We start from the raw sequence: 26,279 nt of genomic DNA, 5'->3' as shown, positions 1-26,279 counted from the left end.
CAGAAAAGCACAGAACATGGTAATTCCTGCATTAACACCTGAATAGATTTGCATTATCTGCTTGTCACTGCTAATGCTGTGGATTCTCTGTTGTGCCACCACCACTCATGCATTGCTTAATGGGACTGTTCAGCCTGTGGATACATTAATACAACTACTGCACAGCTATGGCAAAGTATTTTCATCTTGGCAAAGAGCATCCTAACTGCACCAGTCTCCTTAGGGAGCACTGTACATCCCTGTGCAGCCCATGCAGACCAGAGAAAGCATTTGGGGGCTTTTGGTGTGAGCATCTTTCTGGAGTTCATGTTGGGTGCATCACCAGGTTACTGGAGCTGGCCGTTTTGTGCAGCCTGCTGGTATTGTTGAATCTGGGGTTTCCTGGCAGGATGTTTGGTGAGTTCTGCTGTGCGCCTGTTTCCTGAGTCCAGTCTCTGTTTACAAGGATGTTGGGGCCCCTTTGCAGCACAGTGTGGGCTGCTGACACTGGCAGGACCCCTGACTGCCCCCCCAACCACAGGACTTTGCAACTTAGATATTGTCTCTTATCTGACCCTTCCAAGAATTTCTCTACAATGGCTGCTTGTGTTTAAGTGAGATGAGGGAAGGTACTATCAAATGGGAAACTGTTTATGCTTTACCTGGCAGGGATGAAGTACAGGAGGTTTTGGAGTCAGAGCTTAGAAAATACATCCCCAGCACACACTCAGGCTGCTCCACTGACACTCAGGGGATGTTTAACACAGACTTGAATAGAGCAACACAAGCATCATAATGAAATATCCTTTAAAACATTCAGAAAAACAAAACACGTGGTAGGGGCTTCTTAAAAAGACAGAGAGTACATTACATATGGATGTCAGTGGGTCAGCAGGACACAGATGAACCTGTTTGGATCAATAAATATGGACACTGCAGGTTAGAAAACTTGCACTGACTCCTATGTTACTGGGCTCCCATCACAACAGAGAGGATTATAAAATTAAAGGAGCAAAAATAAAAGTAGTTACAGAAAAAAAAAAAAACAACATACATATCCTCCTTTCTCTGTGTTATCAACTATTTATGTGTGTGGAGCAGTGCAGACTAGGAATATTTGCTCCCATATCAGTATCTGAGCAGTTTGGGGATCCAAATTATTCAAACATTTTTTGGCAAACAGGAAGCTTCCAGGAACTCCCCAGGAGTTACAGCCGTTGATCTACCACAGATTCCTGAGGCATTGTAAGATCAGTTTTTGTCCTGGCACAGTCCTCACTGCTTCAGGGGATAGTGCAGCAGGAGGATGCAGGAAACCACTGGGCCTGGTGCTTGTTCTGTCCATACCATTCATATAGCCACCGTTGAGGTCTCCAGTGAAGATGTGGTAAAGGAGCTCCACTGCCAGGGGGACCCTGGGAGAGTCAGAGCTGCAGCATCCTGAACAGGTAGTTTGCCATGTACTAAATGCAAAGCCTGCCTTCCCAACTTAAATATGGCATTGCCCTTAAAACAGGAGCTATTGCACCCAAGCTGACTAAGAAAGTTTTGATTATCTACTTGCTTAGCCATTAGAAACAGCCAAAAATCAAAGTCCTGGATGCAGACTACCCAGAGTTTTGTGGAAATGCAGGTCTCCATCTAGGCTGTGTGGCTTGGGCCTGTCTCTAGTAACAGTCCTAGCAGTTCATTGGGTTACTGCTTGTCCTGGGCCTCCCCCCCAGGAGAAATGGCCAGGAATGCAAGCCATACTGCAAATTATTGATTTTGTTTTTGTCTTCATATAGATGAATGATGTTCTGCTGTACACATATCCCCAGAAGGATGGCAAATACAGACTGAAAAACACCTTGGCTGTGTCAGGCATGAAGGTAATGCCTCATCTGTATTACAGGTTGGAATTCAAGCTGCAAAGTAGGCTGCTAGTGCTTTGCTGGTTTGTGTCTCATATCCAAAAAGGGGAGAAAGGGGATGGACCTGTTATAGGGAATTCCCTTGTCTCTTACAGCAGACAGAAGGAAAAATAAAAAGCAAAAAAAAAAAATAATTTATAAGGCTGCAACTTGGTACAACAGTCTTACTCAGGCTGCATAAATCATATAAGCCAAAATCAGATTTACCATATTATCATGAAACTGGAGACAGAAAATATTTATTATGCCATTTTGTCCATTCTCTCTTCATGCCTCCAACCGATGCATGGTTGTTCCCTATAACAGATTTACTAGGGCTTAGTCTGCCTGGTTTTAAACTACTGCCACTCAAAATTTACATAACCTTTCACTTGCCTGGTTTTCATATGCTCTTTACCTGTTTTCATCAGAAGCATTACTGGGTTCAGTAAGTGATTAGCCAATTCTATGGACAAAAGGTATATTTGGAACCATTACATACAATAATATAAACACAGTTGCTTCTTCTGTAAATTTCTAAATTGCAGGTTACAGAAACTGGAAACAGAAATTGCTCTTTTCTCACACTCTTCCCCTAAGAGTCACTGTCACCTGTGCCTGTGCAACAGGAGATTTTAGGCTGGAGGGGTATCTGCTTCTTACCTAGCCATCCATTACATACCTCCCAACAAGAACCTTCATAAGTGCTCTATACCTAATGTGCCAAGTTTATAGAGTCAGGGGATCTAAGAGACATGCAAGATGATAATTACTAATCATTAATTGCAGCAAAATTACATGAGTGGGTTGAGGTGTTTTGAAAAGGTGGGAGGCTGATCACTCTAGAGACCCAATAGTATAAATCAAATGATGGGTTTCCAGCTGGGGTAGGAATCACCAAACACTACCACTAAGTGAAAGGGAGTTGCAGAGCAAGTACTTGTGGTACATTTGAAACACTGAGTCACTGGCATTGTAGATCATAGAATCACAGAATGGTTTGGGTTGGAAGGGACCTTAAAGATCATCTAGATCCAACCCCCTTGCTATGGGCAAAGATATCTTCCACTAGACCAGGTTGTTCCAAACCTGGTCTTGAACACTTCTATGATGGGGCATCCTCAGATTCCCTGGACAACCTGTTTCTGTGTCTCACCACCCTCATAGCAAAGAATTTCTTCCTAATGTATAACTGAAATCTCCCCTCTTCCAGTTTAAACCCATCACCCCTTGTCCTGTCACTACCAGCCCTTATAAGAAGTCCCTTTCCCAGCTTTCCTGTAGGCCCTTCAGGTACTGGAAGGCTGCTGCAAGGTCTCCCTGGATGCTTGTTAATAACAACAGATCAGTACCATGAAGCTATGTTCCTCATAAGTGATTGTTGCTATTAGTAGACAACTAATTCACTACAGGGCAGGGAAGAAACGTTTTAGCAGAGCTGTAGCTTCTGAGTATTCATCCTTGCCCCGAGAACCTTGCTGCAGACACGCGTTTGCTGAGTGCTTCACTGCAAAACGTATGCGTGTCTGGGGAAAGCTGTTTCTGTTCATTTCAAGAACACCCAAAACTTTTGCCCAAAATGCTCTGACACTTGTCAGACTAAACATCTCCTAAGCTGGTCATATTAAAACTGAACTGTAATCAATGCTTTATATTTTGAATTAATTCTTTTTTTCCTCTAGCACCTCTACCATATAGAAACAGAGAGCACCCCTCATGGCACCAGCAATACAAAGGACAGGAACTCTACCTGCCCATCTCCTTGCACTGAAATATGAAACAGATAGCTGGTACATCATAGACCCTCTGAGACTTGTCTGGTGTACTGGTTATGGACAGCTTGACTCATGTCCACATTCATGTTCATGGCATTTGTTTCTAGGTCAGCCGCCCAGTGACGGAAAAAGCCCAAAATGTCCTGAAGATTGAATGTGATGAATACTGCATAACCCTGTCAGCAAGGTACTTGTCCCCCAAGCAGCAATGGCAGAGGGGGTTACATTCTAGAGCTGTATCTCTACATTAGTCTAACAAATACCCACGATTTAACTGGTGTCTCACTTTTAAAATTGAATTTCAGTTTGTGCTATTGTGACAGAAAATGTCTGAGTGCTTGATTAAACAATGAAGATATTATAAATGGAAATGTCATAAAGTGTAATCAGTTCAACTCGTATGCTGAGTAAAGACTGCAAGTCAGCTCTATAACATCTTAAAGAGAAACGAAAGAGAACAAAATCTTTTGCTAAGAATCCTGGGTCCTTTTCATTATCTTTCACACTTTTTCCTTGTGACAAGTCTGTTGTATCTCCTTTTGTTACCTCATACCACTGGGGCTGCAGAACTGCCAGAGAAAACAGTAATTAGGTAATACCATGCAACAGAAAGAAGAGCATTTAATTGTGCTAGAATGACAAAGCCAAAATAAAACCTTACTGGAAACCTCATGGGTCTTTCTAATAAAAGAAACTTCACTAATGAGGTTTTTTTTAGCACTAGTACCAATTGCAACTGGGAGTCAGGATCTTTTGTCCTGGGATGACAAGCTAATGTCAGAAAGAGATTGTAGGTTAGTTTCTGATTAGAAGCTAGCAGTGTATTGTATTTTTTTTTTAATGCTTCTAGCCCATAATTGTCCAACCAATTTAACTAGAAATACAGAAGAAAGGTGGCTGACTTGATTTTCAAGTGTAGTTTACTACAAAAGACATAACACACTAGCAGTTTCCCAAATAAAAGGTCTTCAATGCTTTTAAGTACTGGCTTTCCCACCATCAGTGTCCAGCTACAGCATAGCTGGAAACATAGCAGACTTCCCTAAATTACACAGTGTAGACTGTGTCTTCTGCTGCCCAGGAGACTGCAGTGACAATTTGACCCTCTATTTGCTTAAGGAAGAATATATGAGCCAATATGAATAACTGACAGCTTGGCACAAGAGGGGCAGTCCAAAAATCACACAGGGACCGAATGTGGCAACAGTGAATCAAGGCCTGAGCTTCTCTGAGCCTCAGTGGTCCTGCAAAAATTCCTGAGCCTTCATGGAAGACTACAGAATAGCTAATTATGAATAAGCCAGTGCCAATTGACATAATTTATCTTGCTCATCAGCAGACACGTGTTATTCCCCCATTTTTACACTAATAACCTGTGATTACTGCCTAGAGATGCTTAATGGTGTAGAAAAGAGGTTAAAGGGGCCAGTTAGATATCAAGCTTTTAATACCAGATTTTCCCTCGTCTGCCTTTCTCAAAGTAGGTTTAATTTACATCGCTATGTGGGCCATGAGTTCTTTTGTTTTTTTAAATCATATTTTAATTTACAAGTGAAGAGAATTTCGAATACAGGATTAGCAAGAGAAAGGTTGAAACCAGGACTCCTTCTAGCACTTGTCTGGAAGATAGAGACATCTCCAGATTTCTTAGAAAGTGTAATTTGACAAGACTTTTGGAGGTAATAAGGACTGACTAGCAGTGTGACTCTTGCCAGAGATGATCTCCTGTAACACAGCCCCTTGGCTTGCAGAGGTCCCATATGTAGTGGAGATACAAGCTCCAAGTTTCTGCTCAAATTTCTGCTCCAGGCTTGTTGAATTTTACAGGGGCTAGTGTTTTAGACAAGGGCTTATGCTCAGGGTGCAGAGGGATACCGCAGCAGAGATCAGTGATAAATCTGGCATTTCCTCTCTTCTTGTCTTTCCTCTTTTTTTTTTTTTTTTTTTAAGATCACAGAAAACAAATTGTTCTTAGATGTCTTGTCTGGCGGCCCTCATGAGGAAATGTGAGGAAATCACAGCTGAACAGCAGCTGGCAATAATGCCACTGCTAATTTTTACAGCAAAGTCTTTAATGTGAGTGGCTGGTTTGACTTGGGGAGGGGAGACTACACTGTGGTCCCCCCTGTGACTGATGCTGGGAGCAGCTAGAGCCGTGCAGAGTTTCAGAGGACAGGAAGCACACTGTTTGAAGTCACAGCAGGACAGCTCATGGCTGTCACAGAGCAAATGCATCTGGGAAGTAACAGGCACAAAGAGCCCTGCTGCTTTTCTGGGAGACCTGGACCGGAAGGGAAGCACAAAGTGCTCCCTGTTTTACCTTGTGCAAAGGGGGCATCTAGGGGCCAGTTTGGAGAACTACTGGCCTCCATGCATAATTGCAACTAAAGGAATGCAGAACTTTCTTCCCAAATTGCTGTCCTGGCCCCTTGCCAGGATACTTGAGATTCTCTGCAATGGACCTAGAGGAAAATGAGAGCATTCACATCTCTACCATGGGTGACAGACTTCTGCTTTTCCCAGCATGCACATCACTTAAGCACCCACTGCAGAGAAAAGCATAAACACACTTACTTCGAGCAACCCATGCCAAAGCTGCATGCTCTGGAGTGCCAAAAGCTAGGGCAAACACGGCAAAAGGAGACATTTCATATTGTCCTGTGTGATCTAGGATTAAGCAGCTTATTGCAAAGCCAGAGACTACTTTGAAAATTTTTCTGGGACTTTAGTTCCTTCTAAGTCACAGTCTTAACCATGGATCTACACTAATCACCCTGATGAGTATGTCCAACACTCAGTTTTGTTCCTTGTCAGAAAATTACCAGTTCATTGCAGAAGTGGGAAAAAGCAAATGTTTGTAATGTGAAGCTTTTATCCAGAAAGTTTGTTTCAGTCCCTGCTGTGCATAGCATTGACTGCTCTGCTGTATTTCATTCCACAGCTCTTGCTTGGAAAGGGATGACTGGTACAGCTGCATCAGCAGACACATCCCAGATGACTACAAAGCTCCCAACACTTCCACTTTCCACAGCAGCGTGGAGGTAAAAGGAGGCCAAGTATTTCAGTGCTTGAAAGGGGAAGAGGGAAGGGAGAGAAAGGAGGAGTGTTATATACTCTGTGGTCTTTGCTTAAATAGGAGTTCTTCTGGAGGAAGACTTTTTTGTCCTAGAGGGTAACTATTGTGTATGAACTAAAAACAGCTATGAAGTTCATAGATTTAGAAAAAAAAAAAAAGACCCAGTAGTTATACTAATGTCATATACACAGTGAAGTCACTGCCAGTGCAAATCCCACCAGCAATATGCTAATTGTTCTTGCACAATTTATGTACATTATTCTAATCTCATTAATTTCAGTTGTACTTCTCCCTGTTAAGAAAGCAAAGAATACATCTGACAAAAAGTAAAAACGCTGTTTCATGTTATATAGAACCCTAGTTTTACCAAGCAGGGGAAAAAAAATGCCAGTGAGGCCACGCTTGCAGTGCTGTGTCCAGTGCTGGGCTCCTCAATACAAGAGAGTCATGGAAACCTTGGACAGAAGTGCAATGAAGGGCCACAAAGATGATGAAGGTGCTGGAAGATCTCTCCCATAAGGAAAGACTGAGAGAACTGGGACCGTCCAGCTGGGAAAAAGAGAAGGCTCAGGATTTTTACCTGTTGTGGCTCTGGCTTTAAAAGCACCATGTCTTTCAGTGCTGAAGCAACTCACAGGGTGCATTAGGAATTAGAGAATGTGGGGATCTTAGCAGGTGAAGGTAGACTGAAATGAGAGAACTGTACGTGATGGAGCAGGGCTAACTGAGTGGACTTTGGTACTTGTGGATGCTTCTTCATTTGTTCTTGTTGAATTTAAGCTAAGGGAAAGGCTTGGAATATCCTTGGGTGAGAGGCCTCCTACTTTGGTACCTGTGTCCCATGTCATGATGTGCATGAACTGTGGCTGTGACTTCACCCTGACTTTGAGGCGACATCATTGCCATGCCTGTGGGAAGGTAAGAGCTGTCCCAGTTTCTCATGGAGGCTTTATTGACACCTCTGGGACACTGGCTACCGCTCCTGTAACTTCTGCAAACTTGTGGCAACATTAAGTCTAGGATCTGACTTCTCACAGAACCTGTGTGTTGCTAAATTAGGTAGTTAGGTTTACACTGATTCTGGCAATTGTATGGAGTTCCAACAGTAACCTTCCCCCAAGGGTCAGTTTAATTCCCAAAGGCCAGCTGTTGAAGGCCTGGAGGGCAATTGTTGCTGAGCGCAGCTGCATATGATAAACATCTAACTCTAGAAACAATGAAGCAATACACTAAAAATACAGGCTGTGTTCTGGACCCTGAGCAGTAGCACATCTAAGTGCATCCATGTCCTGACCCTAGGAACAGCTTGAGAAGTTAGCTTCCAGAAGGGAAGAAACTCACAAATAGAGCACAGCTGGGTGCCTGACCAAAGGGGGTTTCCTCTATGCTGCAGTGAAAAGCTGCTACCTTTTGCCCTAAAGCAAATGGAATATAAACTGCCTTGGTTTTGTCCCTTTAGCACTGACTGTATAAATTTGTTAATACAAATAATCCTGCAGTCCAGTTTTAAACCATGGCTGCCTTTTAGCCTCACTGATTTTTATTTTTTTTTTAATCAAACTACCAATATTTTTGCTAGTATAAAAAAGCATTTACTTGATCCACAGAGAAAAATCAATCTGTACCTACACAGAGATAGTGGGAAAAATGTTACTAACAAAGTTATGAAAACAGAAGTAATATTAAAGTGGTATTTCTGTGATTCAGCATTAGGGAAGATTCCTGGGGAGACAGGCACAACAGTGGTGTGCAACCTAATACAGTGATCAATTTTGCTTGGCTTTCAACAGTGTAAACCCACAGCAATCACACTTCAGTCAGTACTTACCCTGATGGCCACAGTTTTAGGAGAGTCATATCTGGTCCACAATCTATCATCCTCTCCCAGCCACATCTAAGGTTTTGTTTTGTATGTGCATATATATAAAGTTTAAACTATATTAACATGCATCTCTCCTTGCTGGAACAGATTGTATGTCGAAATTGTTCAAGAAACAAGTACCCTATGAAGTACCTCAAAGATCAAGCAGCCAAAGTCTGTGATAGCTGCTATGTGGAACTTAGGAAAAGAGGTAGGGTTCCTTCATTCTTAGCTAAACTGATAAACCCATTTCCTGCCTGTAAAATGGTAGGCTTTAGTATCAGTCTAACACGTTGTTTTGTTAAAAAGCTTTTCTCATTTCAAGCCTGAGGCATGTGTATGGAGGTCCCAGGAGAGCCAGGCAGTAATGGCAGCTAACACTGTGTTAGCAATCCAGGTTCTCTGAGGGCTCCCCTTGGCCTTTTGATAAACCAGTATGATAAAAACTGTGTCCTATGAGAAGCAGCTGGGAACATGGGGTTGGTCTAGTTTGAAGAACAGGAGACTGAGGGGTGACCTCTCTGCAACTTCCTGAGGAGGGAAAGTGGAGAGAGCGAGGTGCTGATCTCTTCTCCCTGGTATCCAGTGACAGGAAGTCAAAGTTTCATCAGAAGAAGTTCTGACTTGAGAAGAGGAAATATTTCTTTACCCAGAAGGTGGTCAGACACATCAACAGACTTTCTAGAAGTGGTCCATGCCCCAAGCCTGACAGTGTTTAAGAGACATTTGGACAGTGCCCTTAAAAACAAGCTTTAACTTGTGAATTGGTCAGGCAGTTGGACTAGACGATCACTGTAGGTCCCCTCTAACTGAAGTGTTCCATGATTAATTGTAGGTGATAGCTCTTCCTCATAATTTCTAATGAATTATCCATTAAATTAAATAATGGCTTTACAATTCCTCACTGTCCATATCCATGTTGTAGCTTTTACAAAAAGAAATGGTGAGGTCAAGTGCAGAGTCACTAAGAGCTTTTTTACATGGGGAGTTAATCTGGTTAGAGATGAAAGTCTGAAGTCAAAGCAGAAGAGCTACTGCCTAACCAAAACTCTGTATTATTGTCCTACTATAAAAGTCCCTTTTCACATCCAAACCAAAAGATAAGGGACACACACACAAAGGTTACATGGTTACACACATATGAACAGAGAATAAACAGGAAATAATGTTCTTGCACAACTATTCCTGTAGACAATCTCTAAAAGGAGGCACATCATATTGTAAAGGATAAAAAGGTGCATACAAATTTAGTTTTTCCATCCTGATTACAGAAACTTACTGCCCAGGCAATGACATGAATGGATGCTGTCACAGCAGCTAAAAAAGCATCCCCAAGCCACTGTCCAAGAAGTGATAACTCCAGTTTGTGCTAAAACAATGCTGTGCTTTATAAGAACTTCCAAATAATGTGTGTTGCCAGAAGTAAGACCATGCAGATATGAACTCAGACAAGAGGGGTCAATAGAAATTGACAGAACAACTCTCTCCCATGCAGAACTCAAGAGTGGTTCATACAGAACTAGTGTCCTAGTGAATCTCTCCTGCAAAGGTGCTATGGAAAAGCCATTTGCTTAATGTCAATTTTAAATTAGAATAAAACAAGCTGCATTTTGGACTTTGTCAATGTTTCTGGAGACTTCTTTCAAGTAGCTGTACGTTATTACCATTAATCTAGGGTGCTACGAGGGTGCTATTTAAATAGTCTGTTTTTCAAAGGTCCTGTTGCTTCTGACGTTCTTGTTACAAAAAATGACATCAGAAGTTCAATCCATACAACCAATCTAATCAGACTTACAGGGGTGATTTGAAATGAAAGCTAAAATAAAAACTGGCTATGAAGGAGGCACTGCATTTTCCTTAGTCACTTGCATTAGTGCATTTTGTGTCTCTTACCCCTAGTCTGATATGAACCAATTCATCCATTTTCCCCTTCCTTTTCTTAATCTTACAGAGCGACCACTTAGTGTGATCTTCCCTTCAACTTCATCCAGGTGTTCAAGCAGTGCTTTCTCTTCTGTCTTCCACAATATTCATTATTCATCTTTTAAGAAACAGAAGAAGATCCCTTCTGCTCTTATGGAGGTAGGACCAAGCTGCCTGAGAAAGGCAAGGAACAACAGAGATCAATGTGCTTGTACTTCAGCAGCTACGTTGATTAGTTACTCTGTGTGCAATGGGCTCAGCACATACTGTGGTCTACTTTTATCATGCAAATATTTAATATTTTTTTTGTTTTCCACAATAGTGTTTAAAATACAAAAGACTTTGAGCTCTGAAGATACCATAGACGTTTCCTGGTCCCTCTGACAAACTCAATTAGAACAGCATACTTTTGCTCAACAGGCTGTGAAGTCTTTAGAAAACTAAGATGACTTCAAAGTACCAGATAGTACAAGGCAGATCACAGACAATGACAGGAACGAACAGTACATGATACACTGTTCACCAGTTACCTTTTTTGACAAGACTTCCTTCTGATTTCAAGAGAAATAAAGAATCACTTACTTAGGGACTGGTCATCAGTTCAGAAGCATACATGTTGAATTAGGCATTTTCCCTCCAGCTCAAACCAAACTATTTCCAATTAAATGGGCAAAATCTTGTTCCTACCAATGTGAACAAATAAAATTCCCACCAATTTCAAAAGCTGGGATTTCTTCAGCTATTTTAGTTTTCTTTACAAGTACAAGATGCCAATCATGTTGGTTAGTCTAGGTAGATAAGTTGCCCATTGAACTCAAAAGCACAGGAAGGTACTCCCATTTCACTGAAACCAGCAGGTATTTATGGTTGTATTAAACAGAAGAGGATGCAGACATCTTGCTGAACTCCCTGTACAGTCGAGTTGTGCTGAGCTGATGTTAAGCCAAAGATAAAAGCATATAATACAACCACATAAATTGAATACTGAAAGAACCAGCAAGCAAAATTTCAGCCCCATTAGGAAACAAACATTGGCTTTCTATCCACAAGGAGGCAGCAGATATTTATTAATATGAACCCTCACAATATCATTGCTCCATAACTTTTTTCTAACTTGATTTACCAAGGTCCTGGAACATTTCTGTTCTGCTGAGTGTGATTGTCAAGTGATTAACATAAATTTGTATAAAACCATTGCAAAGCCTTAAATATACCCACATCTGAAAAGTGTTCAGCCACAATACTGTAATTCCCTTTTGGAAGCATATACTTATAATACACTGGAAAAAAAAAAATAGACATGGGGAAAGGGACAAGTTTAGCTTCTCAGAACACAACTGTAAACCACCGGCTGACCTCAACAACAACTCAAGTGGGTATTTTCCATCAGTTACTGAGAACTAAGTTTCACCAGAAATCTTTAAACTGTTAAAAAGAACCATAATACCATGGTTATTTTTTTTTCTGTCTCAGTATTTTTTATGGTCTCCTTTTGGTTTCATGGACATAGACCTGGTTGTCTGATGTGATGCAAACATGCATAATCAGCAGGGGAAAAAACTTTGTTTTTACAAATCCTCATTTTTCCTACCCTGCTCCAGGTGGCAGCTTCAGGAGAGGGAGCTACCATCAGTGGTTACCTCAGCAGATGTAAGAGAGGCAAAAGACACTGGAAGAAACGCTGGTTTGTTATCAAAGGCAAAGTCCTCTACACCTACATAGCAAACGAGGTACTGTGCAGTCTGACTTGAAACAGTTTACTATCCAAGTTCCTTCCTTTATTCCCTACAGGCAGCACAAGTAAATTAGAAAGGTGTAAATGGCAGTTCTCAGAACTGCCAACCTTCTGGAGCCTTTGTCCTGACTGCCTGAGCCCCAGGAGCTGTCCTTGGCTGAAGGACAGAGGCGCAGCCCTCGCTGCACCTCAGCAGCCCTCTTCAAAATGTCCTTCATTGTTTGATTTCATGCTATTCACTCTGCTATAAACTGTCAACTGCTGTGACCCTTAGTCTGTGTATATACACCTAAAGACTTCAAGGTGCTCAGGTGTCCTCTGGTGCAAAGTAGTAACTGCCAGATACTTTGCAGAGAAATGATGCTATGATCCATTTCTTGTGGGAAGGAGAATCCTGCCGTTTTGCAAGTATAAATGATAAATATTTGTCCTACTGGTACCAACAGGGAAAGATAGAAGGCAGTCTGCAGAGGTGAGAATAATGCCTAAGCTTCTCTTTACAGCCAAGGAGATTGGATATCACCTGAATCATTTTTATGTATTTTGTCTCTTCCTACTCCCTTTTCTTATTTTCATTTCCTCACCTTTGTGAACAGCTTCAATAAAAATAAAATCTAACTAAGTTTGATATAAATTTTGGTTATAACTGACAGATTTCATAAGCAGAAGCATAAACATTAATTTTGCTGAACAAAGGACACAGAATGCAAGAACTATTGTACTAGCAATATTTGGTACTTTAAGCATTCAGAACACTTCTGCAACATCAATTATTTAAGCTTTCATCACCACTGCAGTGGCTGCATAAAACACCATTATCCCCTTTAAAAAGACTAGGAGATTGAGGCACAACAGAGTTAATGATTTGGCCAGAAATTCAGAGTATTAGCACCATATTTTATATCAAATACATTTACCTTACCTCTGCTAACCTTATAAATGATTATTTCTGGTTCAACAATAGGGAATCTGTGTGATTCTGCATCAAAAAGCAACAGATGGCTAATGACATTTTGCGTTCCTGTTTTGCAATTTAGCTTCTATAGCAGAGGCAAAGGCAACACACACATACAGAAAACATCACCTAAAAACAGCAATCAAAACTGCAGCTCTCAGATAGAGGTAAACTGCAGTTGGATTAAGGCTTATTGTTTTAGTTGTACAAAACATTGTCTGGCAAGCAAAATTCACAGATATTTATTGGGAGTAAATTAACCATTAATTGCATTACCAGCTCAGAAATATCAAATAAGTATTTTGGAAAGCAAATGTGCTGTTTTAGACAATGCAGATTATTAAAAAGTTGATAGTGCTATAAAAGGAAATTACAAGGTCCCAAAAAGACTACTACTTGCACTCAGCAAATAAAAGTGGTTGAAAAAAACAGAACTGGAAGCAAGTCTCAGGCTTTCAGAACAGTTGCTGTGCTATCCCCCATACTCCCAGTAACCTCTAGTTTGCCTCCTGAACCCTTATGTCAAATACAGCTATTAAGAGTAATGGCTGATTTGACCTTCCTTGCCACGTGGATGATCACAAAGAACTGGACTTTCAGGGGTGATGTTCAAGTTCAGGACTAAGACTAGATGAACTTGTGCACAGGCACCACTCCTGGTTAGGCAAGAGCCACCAGTCCAGCAGCAGATTCACATCACTGCTTTTGCATCCCAAAGAAGGGTTATCTCACTATTTGGTGATATCATTATCAGAAAGAGCCTCAAACTGTTACAAACCCTGTCTCTAATTTTTTGTTCATTTCTTTTTTGCTTTCAGGACAAAGTTGCCACAGAAAGTTTGCCTTTGCTGGGTTTCACCATTGCCCCAGAAAAGGAGGAAGGAAGTATGGATCCAGTTTTCCACCTCTACCACAAGCAGACTCTCTTCTACAGCTTCCGAGCAGAGGACAACAATTCAGCACAGAGGTAACAGGGATTGGCTTCCACACTGACCAGTGTCCAGCTCCAAAGGCATACATACAGCTTTACCCTCCCTTCCCTTCAGAATGCCTTCGTTACAGGAAACCAACAGCTTTCAGGAGTGTTGATTAAGCCCAGTGCCTGTGACTGGCCTGGGCAACATTAACAATCTACCCAGTGCTTTTCAGCTGCCTTTGGGAGTAGAGTTTGCTCCATTGTGTAGATAAAGAGGAAGCTGAGTCTTAAGAGCCATGCCCAGAAGTCTGTCAAATGAGGTTACTGCACACAAACTTCTCTGATTTGTGTGGTGTTTGTCTAGCTCTCAGCTTTCTCATCAACAAATAATTGTTCAGATTTCCCATTCTAATGCTACTACTTCTACATAATAAATAATGAAACTAGTAATAAAAATGCCAGCACCTGGTGACATACAGGGAAAGAAATCAGTGTTTATGGGAGATTTTGGTGCTTTTAAACATAGTTCAGTGTTTTCATCTTTCCTACTCTAAGACAGCTCTTGTACTATCTTTGATATTTTACTGCTAAAGGTTGTCCTAGAACAGCAGTCACAGTACTACCAAGTTTCCTGCATCGATCTGGGAGCTGGGATGGCCAATATAGTTCTCTTTGGGCTTTATGTTCTTAAAATACATATGCTCTTGAAATGTACATAATTTTATAAGTACCACTTTTCTTTTCTTTTTTTTTTTCCTGCCCTTTTCAGGTGGATTGAAGCCATGGAAGAAGCATCCATATTATAGCAGCTATTACTCAATGGACTTGGAATAAATTCTCAAATTTCTATACATTCCTGTCAAACCACTTTTCTCTTACAAAACTGAACAGTGTATTTCAGGAAAACTGGCTACGTACACTGGATATGAACTGTTTCCCGATTGCTCTTTTTGCTTCCTTCTTCTTACATCCACATTTTTGCAAAAGGAAACTTTAAAATAGAGAATATTTATGGTGGTCTTTATGTCTGTGCAAGTTCAACCTGTACTATAAGCTTCTCCTCTGATCCCACATTAAACTAAGTCTTAATATCAAGACAAGAAAACACATGGAAATACTGACTACAGTAAATTACAGGCTCAGTTTTACTTACTCTAGAGCACTATTATATTTCATTGGGTTGGTTTTGATGTCTACTATGAAATGAGAAACAATATAGTAAACAACAAATGCTCATTTAAAGCACTTTATTATTTTTATTGAACTACAGCTTCATTTTTCCATGTTTCTAAGGAGTTCTGTGGCCCAATTTCTCATCCATTAACAAATGTCAACATGAAATTATGCCCTGCATACGCTAAATTGCTTCCACAGAAAATGAATGAACAATACATTCAATTTACCTGGTCTACCAACACTTCATTGGCTATGATCCAGGATAATTGCTGTCAATTTATAATTTTACAGAGATTACTGTATAATTTATATTAAAGGCTTTTATTCCATACTACTACAGTACTTTGAAATGCATTCCAGCAGCTCTAGAAATCCAGACATTGAATTATATCACTTCTCCCTAAACACTGCAGACTCAAACCCAAAGGTTATTTTTAATTTATTATAAACCTACAGTTTTTATTTAACACTAGTCTACCTAGTAGTGTTAAGATTTTTATCACCTATTTAAATAGTCTATTTTTCAAAAGGTCCTGTTGCTTCTGCCGTTCTTGTTATGAAAAATGTCATCAGAAGTTCAATCCATACAACCAGCACACCACTGGAAATGTGCTGGTGGGCTGAAACGCACTTGTCTGAACCTGCTCCCTGGAGTGCTCTGAACTCCTGCGGCTGTCTCTTACATCAGACTTCTGCTGTGCACTACATCTCCAGGGCTGGATTCTCAGCAGCCAAGTGTCTGTAGGCCTTCAAAGAAGATCTGCTGCTTTACACCAGCTGAGGATGTAAATCTCTGGAGTTTTGGGGGTTGTTTTTCTGTTGTTTTGGGGTTTTTTTTTGTTTGGGTGAGGGTTGGAATTTTTTGGTTTTAGTGTTTTGGGTTTTTTTTATAAAGGTTAAGATGTGGTGTTCTAATCATTGCAATAAAATGATTTGTGTCCTGTATTTGTCATAATACTTGACTGAGAAATAGAATGGCATTTATGATTAAAATATATCTTTGTATAAAAATACCATGTTCAAGAATTTACTTGCATTAAACTATATTGGGGGAAGACTTATTTTCATTTTTCTTTTTCTTCAAAGAAGCTTAATGGATATCTGAATTTTTGATCCTAACAAACTGTTTAGAATTGTCCATATTTTAAAAGGTCTACAGTATGTATCCAACTGATAAAGGCAGTTCAATATATCGCCTGGGGAAAAAAAATAGCTTAAAAAAAACCCAGATACACAGCTACCACTAATTAAAAAAACAGTTGTTTTAAGGGGTTTTTTTATTTATATTTGAGTGTGAAAGCTTCAGAAATTATCATATGCAAACAGAAACCAAGTATGGGAAATGTAAAACTTGTATTCTTTATTTAATATACGAACACCAATGTTAACTATTCGTTTCATGTTAGAACCATGGCCTTGCTACCAATGCACTGCAAATGTTTATCCCCCCTTTAAAATATTCTGCACTGACAAAAAAAAGAAGAGAATATTGAATAAAGAGCAAGACCTCTAATCATGGTCCCAAACAAAACAAAACTGCACTACACTACTGCACTGCAGAACAACAGTGTTATGAAGATTTAGGTGCTGACATTTATTGACGGTTGTATGAAGTTTTCAATTATAACCAGGAAATGAATACATGAAAATATTTTGTTGTAAAAAATAAGATACAGTGCTATTAAACATTGTTTAAAGTAATGTGGAAAAATAAAAAAGCAAAACATAACTGCAATTCTACAGGCTTTTCCTTTACATTATCTTCTTTAATTCCAGCTTTGCTCTTCCAGTTGATGTTAGGACAGTTACCTATTAACCAATTCTCTGACAAACTAGAGAAGGGCATAAAAGCAGAAGACTGTAGTAGAGGCCTTCTGTTCAAAACAGGATTCAGACCTCACTGCTATCAAGTGTTTTAGTCCACACTGCCTTTACCTCCTGCAAAGCCTGCCTGCCAGTCAACTCCACTTCAGCTACAGATATAAACAGTCTCAACAGTTTTAGTCGAACTGTTCTTCTGAGCAAAGCTAAGCAGAGAGAGACATTATCTCCATTTCAGAATAAATCCAGTGATCAACTTTCAGAAAATTAACATCCTAGAATAGAGGTATACAGATACTCAGTTTACTATATGCCATTTACTTAGAAACACTAACTTGTAGTTAGTATTGCTTCTTCAAAACAAATAATTTATTCCACACTTCCACAAATGTTTAAAAAAACAGAACAGAAATAATTTGCAGTGTACTAGGTATTCAGTCAGTAGTTCAGATACAACCTGATCTCATTTGTTTTTTCAGTGAGTTTCTGCTTATTTTGCCATTTATTGATAAGCATTCAAATTATTAGCCATTATCTACACATAATACTTGGATCTATCTTACAGTATATGCCTAGTTAAAATCTGGCTTTTATACCATTATTTATTTTTCCAAACAAAGTACAGGTTCCTCAGCACTGGGAAGTATTCAGACATGACAAGATCCCCATACCTTTTACACAATGCTGCTGATCCAGCCCTGGGCCTTCTGCCTTTCCTGACCTAATTCTGTTTTCTGATTGATGAAAAGCACAGCACTGGACACCAACCATCTGGGCTTTTCCTGTTGCCATGCTTTTGTACAACAGCAACGAGGGCTACTTTGGCTGTAACTGCCTTCAGTGAGTATCCCTGCTCATGAAGGGAAATGAAGTGGCAACACTAAGTGAGGGAAAAGGTTCTCACTTGTCACTTTGTGAACCTTCTACAAGCTACGCTTAAAACTCCAGTCTAACTTCACAAGTTACTTAGGTACATAGCATACAAACTTATGTGTACTAAAAAACAGTGAGATTTTGATTAAGTTTTCACAAGAAAGCTTCTAGACTTCAAGGCAGCTTTACAGTCCCTTTCAAAGAGACAAAAGTAAAAATTTATTTTTTTAAAAGACCTTTCCTAAAACACCCATTTCAATATTCTGAAAGTCTTCCTTTTCCACAGAATAACAACAAACACCAGGAAACCTTTACAGTGCCCTTGAAACAGCATTGCCATCCTTTGCCATGCTTTCTTTATATTATTATTACTAAACTACAAGGGTTGAACATTCGTTCGATTATTTTAATAGATTTTTTCCCAGATAAGTGTTGCAACTTGTTTACAATCTATATGCCCTGGAAAGGCTTGGAAAACCGTTTACATGAACATGCTCTGCATTTTAAAATCTTTTTACTTGTAGAACTACATTTTTATGTCCTTTCTTTGCTCCTCTTAAGTTAAAAGAAACTGGAGGACAGTTTAAACTGCCTAGTAGTTGCCTATATTTTCATTTAACATACTATACGTCATGTTATTAAATGTAGTAGATCACAAATGTGATCTTAAAGCACCAGAGGAACTGGAATTACTTTCTATTCATACTAACAGTTCTTAGATAGCAATCATGTCCTGCAGTAGTAATAATCTTGAGATCGCTCTGAACTTTGGGGCATGGTTAGGATTTTGCACTGCTCTTGCTTTTCAGTGTCTTCAATGTGTAACAGTTACATATTGTTCTTCAAATTGCTTTTTACGAACAGTAATAAATTTCCCTATATGGAATTTATTGCACAAGAACTCTTTCTAGCTTATTCTCCGCAAAATTTCACATCAAAGTACAGCCACTACAGGAAAAACAGAAATTATTGATCAACAAGTTAATTATTTCAGAGTTTGGTGCACAAGACAAAGGGATCAGGTGTGCTCTGATGTTGTCAATTAGATGGGAGAAACCAGCACCTGCAACTCGAGCTCCTGATTAGTAAGCAAGTCCAGTAATACCATAAACACGGCATTCCAGAATGGAGAGAAGTCATTGCGCTCTGTAGTGTTCTCACTATCCTTGAAGCACAGACTGTCTCAGCAGACAGTGTGTCCTCTATTACTTAAACTCAATCTGACTGCATGTACACTCACGGGCTCCCTAGAAAGAACTGCTCAAAGGCAAATGCCACAGATTGTACCCAGACAGCACTGCACCTTTGTCCTTGCACATTCTGGAGACAACAGCAAGTACCATAAAGCATTTAAAGTTGCATCTTTTACTCACTGGAGCAGTCCCCACTGCACAAGCAACAGAAGTCTCACCACCACCTAAGCCTTTTGAGTACAAGGAATCACTCTTCTCTTTCCAGAATAAAACAGCATGTTATCAGCTAAATAACCACCCTCTCAGATAAACCACCAAAACTATTCAGAACTCAGTCTGAAGCGAGATTTTTCTGCAAAAGCCCAAAGGTTAGAGCAGTCAGCAGACACGATGTAGGGAGAAATGACGGCCAAAAACCGGAGGATGGAGGTCACCAGCTCCCCTCAGCACTGCCCAGCCATGTACAAACCTGAACACCAGGCACAACGGCTCGCATGCCCAAAATCATCTACTAGCACTTAGATTTAAATGGAATATGGCATTAACAAGTCCAAACCGTTTATAACATTAACGCCTTCTCAGCTTTTCAGCCAGTTATAAGTGCTGAAGTCTTCCATGCAACATCTCGGCTCTACTCTTAAAATCCACCTCCGGTTTCAGGAAAATTCTATGAAAATTTTAAGCATCTGAAATAACAACTTAAAGTCGACAGAGCTCTACAGTGTTGTTACTCTCAAACATTTAAAACGCATGAATATCTGCCAACAGCACCGTGGGAAACTGTTCTTTTCTTGCCCACAGCAGCGGCCCGCGACAACCAGGAGCAGGAACGGGCCTGTGGCCCTGGGGCGGCCCTGCCCGCGGCACCGCCAGGGCAGCCCCTGCCCAGCACTGCGAGGCTCACTCAAAGGCACTTCTAGAACACTCATCACTCACCAAAGCCGGTCCCTCCATCCCACGCGCAGCAGGCCCCGCGGTGTCCGCGGGCAGGACCCCGGGCCCCTCGGGCTGGGCGAGCCCAGGCGGGCGCCCTGGCGGAGCAGCCCCGCGCCGGGTCCCGCCTGCCGGCCATCCCGGAGCGGCCCCGGGAGCAGCGCGGGGGAGGCCTTTCTGCCAGCCTTTTGGCTTTTGGCTTTCTCACCACCCACAGCCATTTTAATTGGCGATTCGTGACACTCGTTTTCCCCCAGTCAAGTCTGTTTTGCCCGTGACAATCACCGGCAAGTGCCGTCCCTTTGTCTTGACCTCCCAGCTTTCTCATCCCGTTTTCTCTCCCGCAGTTGAGGAGCGAGCGCTGGGGCAGCATCTGCCTGCAAAGCAAGGCCAACTCACCGCGCCGTGCTGGACGCGTTTCTTTGCTTTGTTGCCAGTTTAGTTATTAACCTTTCCTTGTGGAGTATCTCAGTTCTCTTTGATCTTTTTCACCTCCAGCATCTTCTATAGATTTTATTTCCCTCCAGTCACAGCTAAAGCCTAAAAGAGCCTATAAAGCACTTTTTGCTGATGCTCTCTCAGAAGTCTGTAAAATTATAACTTTATAATTTCTAAATTACAATTTAGAAATAATAAATTTAGCAAATTTCAGCATTATCTAATACAACATTGCTTATTAAATAAGTTAAGGCCATACAGTATGTGGCATTCAGGATGTACAGTGCTTGTCTGGAAAAATCCAAGAGATAAGCTTGGACTTTGGCACTCAGGATATCTGTTGTCTGTCTTGAGGCATCTGAGAGTTGAACGACATGGGCTGAGGAACTAAAGAGGTGTCTCAGCAACCCACCCAACCCCCTCCTGCAAGGAGTACCTGAGAACTGGGGAGTTTAGTGTGGGACATGCCGAGACTGGAGACAAAGGAGTTCTACAGCTGGCACTGGAAGCAGAACATCCAGTGATAACCAGGCCTTGATACGGAAACCATCGACTTTGCAGGACAAGACAAGGAGTGCCAGTCTCAAGCTACTTCCTAGGACAGAAACTCCACCATCGACTTTGCAGGACAAGACAAGGAGTGCCAGTCTCAAGCTACTTCCTAGGACAGAAACTCCACCGCAACAAACTAATCCTGTGGTGGCAGTTGACGCAACCTCCTCCTTTGTAATGGCTGAGCTCATCAATTAACCAAAGACTACATAGCCCCTGGCATCACACCTGCCCCTGCTATCACAGAGAAGGTCTGAAGGGTTCTTCCCTATGCAGGGAGAGAAGTGGGGGTGCAGTGGGCAAGGACTGTATAAAAATCTGGGACTCTATGGGTGCAGGAAGCACTTCTCCACCTGGAACTGCTTCCCCATCGACTTCGCTGGACCGTGGGTGCTAACTGCTCTCGCTTGCTGTCCTCTACCTCTCTGCTTTCTCCTCTCTTTCCTGTCTCTGTTTTCCTGCCTGTCCTATCCGCTCTAGGGACTTTTGTTGTGTTATTGCAATAAAAGTTTGTTGTGTGCGTGACATCTGACCTCGTTTGTGTCTTAATTTCACCATTTGGGATCACCTTTATTTATTAAAATTGCCACGTACCCGAATACCGGATCGTGACACAGTATAGTTCTAAATTTCACTGAAGTTATTGAAAAAAACTGCAGCAAAACAACTATTTCAGCTATTAACTAACTTTAAATAAGCCCACCTACAAGACATTTGCCTCACTAGAGCACAATCAGTATATTTGCGTCAGCTACTTCTAGAGGCAACCCAAGAAAAAAAAAAAAAAACAGCCTGTCACAATCAACAACCAATTACTTGTAGCTGCAAATTTAATATTTCTAAAATCTTCAGCAGTTATGTATATCACTACAACATTATACAATAGAACCCAGAATTGGTTCACTACTTTTAAACACAAGAAACAAACTGAATCACACACTCAGAAGTTATGGGATATCAATATTTTTATTTCCATAAAATCATAATTCTATGAAAGCAAGTAGTTCTAACTTATGCTCACTTCCCTGCCACCATCCCAGAATCCTCAGAACTATCAATGCATACGTTGGAACATTTTTGCAGGATTAACACTAAGCAATCTTATTTTATTTATTTTCAAATTACTGTCCAAAACATTAAATAGGGTGTCTTCAGATTTTGTTTACTAGGCCATACAATTCTCATCACTGCGTTTTCATTTCCAGTACCACTCAGAGGAAAAATACACCTTTTAAGCATTTCTGTATTCCCGTACTTCCAGCAAGGTCAGGAGCTGGTTCAGACACCGGTAACATTAAGAACAATACAGAATTACTGGCAACATTCAAAACTATACAGTTTTGCTTTAAGATATTGGATCACTGGTCTAAGTACAACATCCTAACAAAGAAATAAAATGTATATTGTCAAAAACACAATGATGTAATCAGAAAAAAACCACCCTTTCTCTTCACCACAATCAGTTGGGCTCCAAAGCAAGAAGCTTTCAGTGCAATCTCCGCCCATAGCAAAATTCTCACAGTGCAGAGAACTCTAGGTGGGGGAGACCTGCTGAAGCAGCCTGTAAATGAGGTGCAGGTTCAACAGGGTGAGGAAATGACATGCTTGGAAGTTATCATCAGCACACACCAGGGAAGCAGAGCATCCCAGTGTTTGCTGGTCTTTTCTCTTCCACTCCATGATGCCACAGCAATCCTTTCACAAATTCACATAGATTTGGTTGCCAATATATATATTGCATTATCAAGAAAAATTTTCAGAAACCAAAATCCCAGTTTATGGAAGTATTTCATTTTCCCTTGAGCTACTAAAGACTATTAATACAGATTAAAAGGATGTTGCAGATCATTAATTGTGCAGGTTTACGTAAGAATCTTTGACAGGACTTGTAGGGTCTTCAGACATACATGTTCATATTTACAGACTTTCCTCAGACAAATCTCAAACTTACCGTAACAAGAATTTCGCTCACATAGAAAAAAAAAAAAAAAAAGTAGTGACAGGTCAGGGGTACATTCTTAAACACAACGCAAGGGGCAGAACACTTTTTAGAGACCAAGAAACAACAGGGGTGACTACACAGACAAGAGGAGCAACCTGCCTAGGTAGGCCACCTGACTGGCTGTCCCACAGGGCACACAAGCTGTTGCGGCAGTGCCTGTGAACCCCAGCGTGCAGCATCACAGTAGTTTTCAATAAATAAAACCAAAAGACAACCTATGTCAAAAGAGGTTACAACATGATTATAAGACAGGATAGATGGAGGCGAGCAAACCAGTAAATTAGTTGCACTATGTAGTCTGTCCCTCTAATTTGTCAGTTCTCAGACAACTGGTAATTTCTTTCATGCACTAAGACCACTGACAAAGCTGTGCCATGGTATCTAATGCACTTTTGCACAAGCCAGTTAAAAAAAGAAACCACCACACACCCCCCAAAAGCACACCCTTGCACACATCTCAACATGGAGTAGTGAAAAGGGCAGAGAAATGGAAAAATTACTTACCTGGTAAGAAATTATAGAACAACTACAGAAAAGTGAACAAATGCCAAACACAACCACCTAGGAAAGTTGTTACTGGGAGCCCTTGGAAAGGCACTCTCTAGGCATGAACTGAACAAGTAAAAATGTCAGTCTGCTCCCAATACTGACAGTCAGAGACCGGAAAAGTAGAAAGGAACAAGTTAGATGACAAAAGCTACAGAAATGCTTGACTTCCATTTTAAGGTGTGGACAAGAGAATTTGCTAGTGAACAGAATCAAATGAATTTAAAATATATTTTATTATCAAGTAAGAAGAATACATTTTTTTGGTGAAGAGAGCAGGAATTTAACTGAAAGCACATTGGTCTGCTTCTTACCCATTCTAGATACTCTGATATTCCTGGTCTAAAATATAATTCTAAAAAATTAAAAGCTTCTTTATTTGTGGTGGAATTCCCCTCTGGTTTATTCAACAAGTATCCATTACTGGAGTGCACAACTGAACATAACCATTAGCAGGAAACACCAGGTCTGACCACAAGATTCACATCTTTCTACCAAATGGTGTGAACAAAAATAATTAAAAGATTTTTTAAAACCGATTAAGATTCTAATAAAAAAAAATTAGGATAGTAAATAAAGAACAAAACTAGATTCGATTTACATTTTATTACAATCATGATCCAACAGATGTACATCTCGTTGTTTGAAGCCAGACTAACAGTTTATTCCCTTAGTTTATTTCTGTTTTAGGAAGGTGGGCTTCTGTGCCAAGTCTTCTATTTAAAAATATGCTCCACGAGTCATTATTCCTGATTTATAAAAAGTGAAACACAATCTGACCTTAATATCTAACCTACTTCTACAGAAACGCTATTATGAGAATTTTGAAAATCCTTAAAGTTATGTGTTACAAAAATGTATTTACACCTTAATAGTATTTTAATTAAATAAAAAATCAATGCTTTTGAAGGGATGTCCATATTTTGAGAATTTGCAAATTCTTGATATATTTAACATTACAGTACCACACAAACACCCAAGACATTTTTTTGAACACTTTGTTCATGTTATTGCAAACAAATCTGTATGGCTTGTGCTTTATTAACTCCAGTTTTCTGTCAGTAACACGCAGTTCTTCAGTTTTCATATCCCTGCCCCCAACAGTCAGCTAAACAAAAACAAAAAACAAAACAAACAAAAAAACACCAAAAAATTAAAAATCAAGATGCTGACTGCATAGGTATTCAGACAACAGTACCTCCTGTTCCAGTGATTATTGTCTTCAGCTGCTTCCAAACATTTCCTTTCAGGAGTTCCTATCACTTCACATCTTCCAGTTTTACTGTTCATCTGACTACTCCTTAGCTTCTGCCAAAATTGCTAGACTTCAAAGAAACCTAATGGAAATATTAAGGTAATTTTTTATAGGAGTAGATTAACAAATAGCTACACAGAGTTATGACAGTTAACTGGGGTCACAGTTCAACATACTGCTGCTGTAAGATGACAAGCCCTGAAAGGTGGAAAGATCTGCAACTAATGTGTCCCATGCCTCAGAAGCAGGACAAGCCTTACCTACTGGTGACGCTCCATTGGGAGAGCCCTAATCAATTACATCAACTTCACAAAATGACAGGGAAACTCAATAGTTGGGTGGCTGTGAGGGACCAGCCCTCAAGACCTACTTTGGGAAATGGTACTGAAACCCTTTGTAGCCCTCCTGCTCATATGCATCCCAAAAGGCCTGCCTGGGAGGAGGAGGCTGCAGGAATGGCCTGCCAGGCCTCAGGCCTGCATAATGATTGTAGGGAGGGGGCAGGTCCACTCCAGCTGTTCACACGTGTATGGCTCAATCACACATACTTGTTGTGAAGTTCTACGCCTATAGAATAGGAAGCTGCAGTGGTGGGCTTGGGGAGTTTCATCAACACTGACCATGGACGCCCACCCTCCCCCTTGGCTGGATCAAGGACACTGGATCCAAGATCGGTGATTTTCCTGTCCTCTTTATCTCTCTTTCTCCCCCCCGCTTCCTGTCACCTTTTTCTTCTCATCCCCTTTTCCTTACTTTATATATATATATATATGCAGGTGGTTTTGTTTAGGTTGTTCAATATCAACTCCTACTAGTGTAATAAATGTGTTATTTGTTATAAACAGACCTTGTGTGTTGCTGCACCTTAATCTGATCAAGGGGGATTGGACAACTGAGCTTTTACTCAGACTTAACACACTTACTCTTTCTGGGAAAAGACCAAGTCTGAGAGAAGGATTTTGGGCCCAGCCACACCTGGCTCCTCTCTGAAGTCTGGAAAGCAAGGGGCTTCAGTCCTAATTTCCCTGGGCTGCCCAGTCTAAGTTGTGACACGTACAGCACTGGATCCAGCTGCACCCAGGGTCCTCTATTGCAGCAGCTTAGAAAGCAGTGGGGTCCAGTTCTAACCTTCCTGGATGATCAAATCCGGGCCGTGTCACTGGTGACCTCTGTGAAAACCACCACCTGTGCAAGCCTACCTGTGACCCTGCACCTTCAGCAAGAACCACGATGGACACGGCACGTAACGCCCACCTGTGCACACAACCACCACCTCCCACGGATTAATTCAGGCTACAGGAGGGTCACCAGGGGCAGCCTTTGCGCAGGGGCAGCACCGTCCCCTCACAGCTTCGGAGAGGAGCATCGGCACGGGTCT

At 40.8% G+C, this 26,279-nt stretch overlaps 1 protein-coding gene across 1 annotated transcript in view; it reads left to right on the top strand.

Annotated features, from left to right (window-relative positions):
* The window catches only part of FGD5 (FYVE, RhoGEF and PH domain containing 5), a 64,790-nt gene extending 49,872 nt beyond the window's left edge, over positions 1-14,918 (top strand). The window contains exons 13-21 of the mRNA XM_010003366.1: positions 1,767-1,850; positions 3,754-3,833; positions 6,588-6,687; positions 7,503-7,640; positions 8,692-8,794; positions 10,535-10,665; positions 12,108-12,236; positions 14,015-14,163; positions 14,882-14,918. Of these exons, the coding sequence (XP_010001668.1) occupies positions 1,767-1,850; positions 3,754-3,833; positions 6,588-6,687; positions 7,503-7,640; positions 8,692-8,794; positions 10,535-10,665; positions 12,108-12,236; positions 14,015-14,163; positions 14,882-14,918 (951 nt within the window). The remainder of the gene's footprint in view (positions 1-1,766; positions 1,851-3,753; positions 3,834-6,587; positions 6,688-7,502; positions 7,641-8,691; positions 8,795-10,534; positions 10,666-12,107; positions 12,237-14,014; positions 14,164-14,881) is intronic.
* Positions 14,919-26,279: the final 11,361 nt, after the last annotated feature.

Source organism: Chaetura pelagica, unplaced genomic scaffold (assembly GCF_000747805.2).
Source record: "Chaetura pelagica isolate M959 unplaced genomic scaffold, ChaPel_1.0 scaffold328, whole genome shotgun sequence".
NCBI lineage: Eukaryota > Metazoa > Chordata > Aves > Apodiformes > Apodidae > Chaetura > Chaetura pelagica.
This window is presented reverse-complemented; position numbering and strand designations above follow the sequence as displayed.